A 6009-nucleotide genomic window follows, 5' to 3' on the forward strand; every position below is an offset into this window, starting at 1 on the left:
ACTGTGTATTTGTTGGGGGGCCCAGGAGGGGGGCCCAAGAGGGGGCCCAGGAAGGACTTGTTTGGGTGAACGGGGTGGGGCAGTTGTCCTGAGACTGTGTATCTCAACAGCAAGTTTTTGGAAGGAGAACAGACCAGGGGCCAGCTAAAGCTGCCCACTTTGAAGAGCCAGCAGCTGCTCAGATGAGGCAGGACAGGATGCACACAGTAGGTCTTCTTTATGGCATGGACGATGCCCGCATTTGGCCTGTGTTCAGATGTGACGACAGAGAAGTCTTCTGTCTCAACCCAATCCGGCAGAGGGGCCTGGTCTGACCTGGTCTCGTATGAAGCTGCGTGTTCTACACCGCAGACCACCACGGCCGTATTTGAGAGCGCCAGGCCAGCTCTGGGAGCTGGGGGCTGCCTCACATCACCTGAACAGTCTCCCTGGCTGATCTCACCCCTCCTGTGGCTTCTTCACACCCACCCACCCGGTTAGACACAAGCTGCCCCGTATCTCCTCCTGGCGGCAGCGGACACAGCAGACAGCAGGCCACACTCCATTGGCAGAAATGCCCTGCCCACCTTGACTGGGCCCCTGTGACCCCTTGGTGCCGTTGCCAGCTGCCTTGAGCCCTGCTCCCTTCTGCCATCTTGTCTGCTTCCTCCCTGTACCTACTGGAACCCAGCCCCTCTTCTGGACACTCTCTCCCTGGACTCATCTTCCTGAGTACACGCTCAGCAGTGACTCCTGCCAGTCCCTTTCCCTGGCAGGGCAAGCTCAAGGCCTCATCTGTGTACCCCTGACCTCCCTCCCACAGCGGCCCAGCTTCCAGACCTCGGCCCAGCCCACAGCTCTGGCCCCTGATGGTTCTCGGGAGCCTCCGCCAAGGATTCGTTACCCAAGGTTTTGTCCTCGCATTCCCTGAGCAGACACTGGCCCTGCACACTTGACTTGGGATTCATTCTTTAGCTGCCCCTCCTGTCTCTGCTGGGGTTTGAAGGCCAGGAATGCTCCCCAGAGCAGGTGTCTGTACGCTTGGCTCCCGCAGGCAGGGAATCCTGGATGAGGAGCCGCACCTGCTCCGGGAGAGGTAGGGGAGGGGAGCGGTGACTGACACCTGACCCGCACGTGAACAAAGCCGAGTGACTGAGGGTAGCAGTGGAGCAAAACCGCTGTGCGGGGTGAGCTGGACTCTGGGAAGGCAGTGTGCAGCCCGCCCGGGGAAGTGGGGCCTGCCTGCGGCTCAGGCCGAGCAAGGTCCATCTCGGGTTGAGGGGCATGGGGACAGTGGAAGGCCAGCTCGAGCAGCCTTCAGGGAACGTGGACTTCGTGCCGCCAGCTGCCATCAGGCACATGGTGTGGCCTGTGTGTCGGAAGCACACCTGGCGGCGGGCAGAGGCTTGGTGGGGGTGAGCTGTCAGCCGAGCACAGAAGGCCTCGGGGAGGGGGCCCGGGCGGGGAGCGGGTGGGGCAGGATGGACGAGGGCGGAGGGGACACGCGTCTCTGGCCTGGGGGGGGGCATTGGACGCTGACAGGGCTTACGTGGGAGCGGCAGGGGCGGCATAGGCCATGACGAGGTGCCTGTGGGTGTGGGGGTGCTGGCTTAGAGCGGGCGTCTCTTCAGAGATGCTGGGGTACTGGCACCAGTTAATGGACCAGGTTAATGGCGTGGCAGGTAGGAGCTGGGGAAGCCCTGGGGGAGGGGTCTCAAGTCAAGTGGACAGCAGGTCCTATGAGCAAAGGCTGGTCGTGAGTGTCCACTGGGCCGGGGGCTCAGGAGGGTTCAGGGCCGCGGAGGGACCCCTCTGTGAGGAGGGCGGGGATAAGGGCAGCTGGCTGACGGTGGGTGCACAAGTCAGAGCCGGGGCGGCAGGGGTAGGCTCTGGAGCGGGGACAGAGAGAGCCACAGGAGGCTACGCAGGACCAGCTGGGGCTGAGGCCACAGAGGGGCAGGGTCTGGAGAGACTGCTAGAAGGTGCCAGAGGCAGGCCAGGGGGCCTCAGGGTCTCCATTCTGCTTCATCCTAGGGGCCCTGGTCTGCAGGTGTCTGGGGAGAGGCGTGCAGTGCCACCTGTCAGGTGCCCGCTGATGGGCTCCTGGGGGCCTGTCAGAGCCAGAGGAGCAGGACAGTCCTGCTTGGGGGGGTCAGTGATCTGTGCCGCTGCCCCTCAGGCCCGGGGCGGGGGACAGTGAGGTCTCACAGGACCTTCTGTCACGCCAGGCAGGTCCCAGGCATGGGTGGTAGACAGCATGTGATCTGGGAGCCCCGGGTCCCGTCCATCAGCCGGGCCTCCTGGCACAGTGCTCAGGACGTGGCTCGGAAGGCTGCGAGGAGGTGGAGGCATGGAGAAGCTGCTGCCCTCACCCTCCGCCAGAGCCAGGCCCGGCTAGCAATGCCTGTCCGGCTCCTGCCTGTCCAGGTCCTGCTTGCCGCCTCACTCTGCCGATGCCCAGACCCCTCCCTGCCTCGGGGAGGAAGTGGCAGTGACGAGAGTGAGGAAGGGAACACAGAGCGCAAAGGGTCCCATTTATTGGTATTTTACAGACAGCAGAATGAGAGGAAGGCACCCTCCTGACCTGGACTGTTCCCTCCTCTCTGCCCTCAAGGGCTCAGCGCAGGGACGAGACCTTTACCCCGCAGGTCCCCCAGAGGGCAGCACTCCAGTGGGGGGTTGGGGAGGCTGTACGCCGAGCCAGGGAGCAGGGACAGGAGGGGAGACGTGCACCTCACCTCGTGGCTCCATCACTCGCCCCTGAGGCCTGGTGTTGTCCCCAGGCCCTGGAGTGGGCTGGCAGACAGGGCTCATGCAACACTGGGTGGGCAGGAGGGGGCACGGAAACGCAGCCCCGCTGCCCTGTGGCGGGGTGGGATGACTGGAAGGGGCCATGCTGGCCGCGGCGGGTCCAGGACAGAAGTGTCTGCGGTGTACACATGGGAGGGTCGGGGGACTCCCTGTCCCAGGCAGCACACGGGAACGAGAGAGGGGAGCTGAGAGGAGCTGCCACGCCAGGGCAGGGACCAGGCCGGGCATGCCACCTGCGGGGCCCCACGTGAGCGGGCTCAGGCTACTCCTTGGCGCGGCCAATGATGGTGAGAATGTACAGGAAGATGTTGATGATGTCCGTGTAGAGGTTCAGCGCAGCAAACACATACTCCTCTGGGCTCAGGGACAGCTGCTTGTTCCCCAGCAGCAGCTGAGTGTCCACTGCCAGGAACTGGGGGTGACAGAGTGGCCGTGTCGAGGGACAAGCCCCCCGCCCAGCACCCCGCCTAGTCCCCCGCCTGGGCCACGGCCCCGTCACTCACACAGGTGAACAGCAGAGCGCCCAGCGAGGCGTACACAATCTCCAGGACGCGGCTCCGGATGAAGATGCAGAGGATGGCAAACAGGATGAGCACCACCACGCTCACCAGGAGCACGCCCACACAGGACGTGAAGTCGTAGCGGGTCTGCGGGCACAGATGCGCGCAGGGGGCACTGGCGGCCGCCGCCCCAGGGCGCCTCTGGGCCCCGGGGGTCGGCAGCCCTGCCCCGGGGGGCCCCTCACCTGCATGGAGAAGATGACCACTGTGAAGCAGACGGTCGTGGTGATGCCTACGGCCATGATGACTGCCTCGGTGTTGTAGAAGCTGGCGATCATGCCCACCATGTAGGACAGGCTGACAGTCAGGATCGACTGTGGGGAGATGGCATGTCAGCATCCAGAGCCACGGCCCCTCCCACCCCACCCCACCCCCTCTGTTGCTCCAAAGCCTGAGACATGGGGTGCTGAGGGAGGGCCCTGGGAGTTACCAGCGCAACAAGGTTCCAGGGGTGCTTCCGCCGGAAGTCACCACAGCAGCTGAGGACAATGAGGGAGACGAAGAAGATGGCATAGGAAACGTAGTAGGTCCAGACGTTCTCCCGGACAAAGCCCTTCACCTCCCCGACAAAGGTGAACACAGCCACGGTGGACAGGGTCACGGACAGCTGCAGGGTCAGCACCAGGAACACCTGGGGAGGGAGGCGGCTCAGAGCCCCGCCAGCACAGCTGCCCACACCCCCAGCCCCCGAGGCCCACCTTGCGGATGAAGGCCTGGCGGATGCTCTTGTCGTCCCAGTTGGTGGCAGGGAAGTCCTGGTTGTCATAGTAGGATGGGGGCCCCTCCTCGTGATAGTTCCCATGATGAGGTGCTGAGGAGCAGGACGGGCAGTCAGCGCCCCTCACTCATGTGGGAGCCCCTGCCCTCGCCCTGCCCTGCCCCGATACTCACAGCCAGGGTCCTGTGCTGGGAAGGCCTGTGGCTGTCCGTAGGGGTTGGGGGGAAAGGGGCTCTGCGGATATGGCCCCTGAGGGTATCCCCCTGGGGGGTAGGGGCCCTGGGGGTATCCCCCTGGGGGGTAGGGGCCCTGGGGGTAGCCCCCAGGGGGGTAGGGGCCCTGCGGGTAACCACCTTGGGGGTAGGGGCTGGGGCCCTGGGGATACCCTGGCTGGCCATAGGGGGATGGCTGGAACGGGGCCTGTGGGTAAGGGGCCCCTGGGTAGGGTGCCATGGAGGGCTGGGGCCCTCCCGGATATCCAGGGTTGGGGGGAGGATAGCTGTCCCCAGACACCAAGAAACTCTTTTCATGGGACATGGCCTCAGCTTCTGTGGTCTCCCCCTAGAGGACAGAGAGAGAACAGTTAGCCTGCCGCGACAGAAGCCAGCCAGGCGCCCCACCTGCTGCCGGGAACCAGGATGGAAGGAGGGGGATTATGACCTCTGCCCCAGGGCAGCGGGGAGTCCCAAGCTGGGGGCCAGGAGAGGCGGGTGGGGGCCGGGTGGCTGCGCTGGCGGCTTCAGCAGGGACCGCCACAGGCCGACCTCAGAGGGGAGGGGAGGGACGAGGGGGTGACTTTGTCAGTCTCGGGATTCTGGGAGTTCCGCGGTTTCTCAAGCACCTCGAGGGGCCCTGTCACGGCTGCTGGCGTCTCCGGGTCAGAGCTCATCCTGGGTGTCGGCCGGGGGCGCGGTCGGGGAGGTGTGGGGGTGTGCCCGGACCCTCCCCTTCACATCCCGCCCCTTAAGCAGCTTTAAGGGGCCAGGGCAGGCGGCTATTTCTATCCCAGGAAATCCGCACGCCATCTGTGACCAACCAGAGCCCTGAGCCCCACTCCCAGAGCAGGGCCCGACCGTCCCTCGCTCCCGGGTAGGGGCAGCAGGCCTGAATCGGCTGCCGGGCTGCCTGCTGGCGGGGTACGCCAAGAACAGCGGGTTGCGGGGGTGTGTGGGGGATGGAAGAGACCAGAGGGCGCGCAGGGGAACAAAGCGGACGTGGGGGCGAGGCGGGCGGCGGCGGCGGCGGCGGCGGCCAGGGACCCCGCACCGAGGGCGGGGTGGGCCCTCTTGCCCGTTTGGGGGGCGCTCGAGCGGCGGTCCTACTGTCGCCGCAGCGCGCCGCCCCCGCCCGCCTGCCCGCGCGGGGTTCTCCGGCTCCCCGCCCCCGCCGCCGCCGCCCCCGCTACCGCCGCACCCCGCTCCCCGGCCCCTGCGGGCCGCGCGGCGGCCGGACCGGCAGATTGACCCACCGCGACGCCTTTCGGCTGCGCAGGGCTCCCGCGGGGGTGGCAGCGGCCGGCCGGCTGAACCGGTAGACACGCGGCTGTGCTAGGGCCGGGGACTCACCAGTCGCGGGGCGCCTCAGGAAGCTGCGCCCACTGTCCGCTGCGCGGCCGCGGGGTCGGCCACCGCTTCGTCCGCCCTCGCACCCGCAACCGCACCCGCTACGCTCCCGGATCGGCTGGGCCTGCGCCTGCGGCTCAGGAGACGCAGCGAGGCCGTGTGACGGGGCGGGGCCTGGGGCGGCGCCGGCGGCGCGGGGCGGGGCCTGGGGCGGGGCCGAGGGCGGGGCCGAGGGCGGGGCGGGGCCGCGGACGGGTCTCTGCGGGAGGGCGGCGCCTCTCCGGAAAGGATCCTGCCCCATCCCGCCGCCGTGCTGGCGTCTGTCTCGCGCTCCGTCCACCGAGAGTTGGGCTTGGGCTCTGAGAGCTGTAGACCTGGA

General features: G+C 66.9%; 1 protein-coding gene across 2 annotated transcripts; it reads right to left on the reverse strand.

Moving 5' to 3' along the window:
* Positions 1-2492: 2492 nt before the first annotated feature.
* On the reverse strand, positions 2493-5799 carry GRINA (glutamate ionotropic receptor NMDA type subunit associated protein 1). Of its 2 annotated transcripts, XM_027560570.1 has the most exons (7): positions 5634-5790; positions 4242-4629; positions 4049-4161; positions 3781-3981; positions 3536-3664; positions 3294-3437; positions 2493-3202 (listed from the first exon to the last, which is right to left on the reverse strand). In XM_027560570.1, exons 2-7 carry the CDS (start codon positions 4603-4605, stop codon positions 3053-3055), a joined length of 1101 nt encoding a protein of 366 aa, XP_027416371.1. In that variant the 5' UTR covers positions 4606-4629; positions 5634-5790; the 3' UTR covers positions 2493-3052. The 2 variants fall into 2 exon arrangements, with proteins under 2 accessions (XP_027416371.1, XP_027416372.1); XM_027560571.1 differs by having other exon boundaries at positions 3781-4161; positions 5634-5799.
* Between the last annotated feature and the right edge of the window lie 210 nt (positions 5800-6009).

The sequence above is a fragment of the Bos indicus x Bos taurus genome, chromosome 14 (assembly GCF_003369695.1).
Source record: "Bos indicus x Bos taurus breed Angus x Brahman F1 hybrid chromosome 14, Bos_hybrid_MaternalHap_v2.0, whole genome shotgun sequence".
Lineage (NCBI taxonomy): Eukaryota > Metazoa > Chordata > Mammalia > Artiodactyla > Bovidae > Bos > Bos indicus x Bos taurus.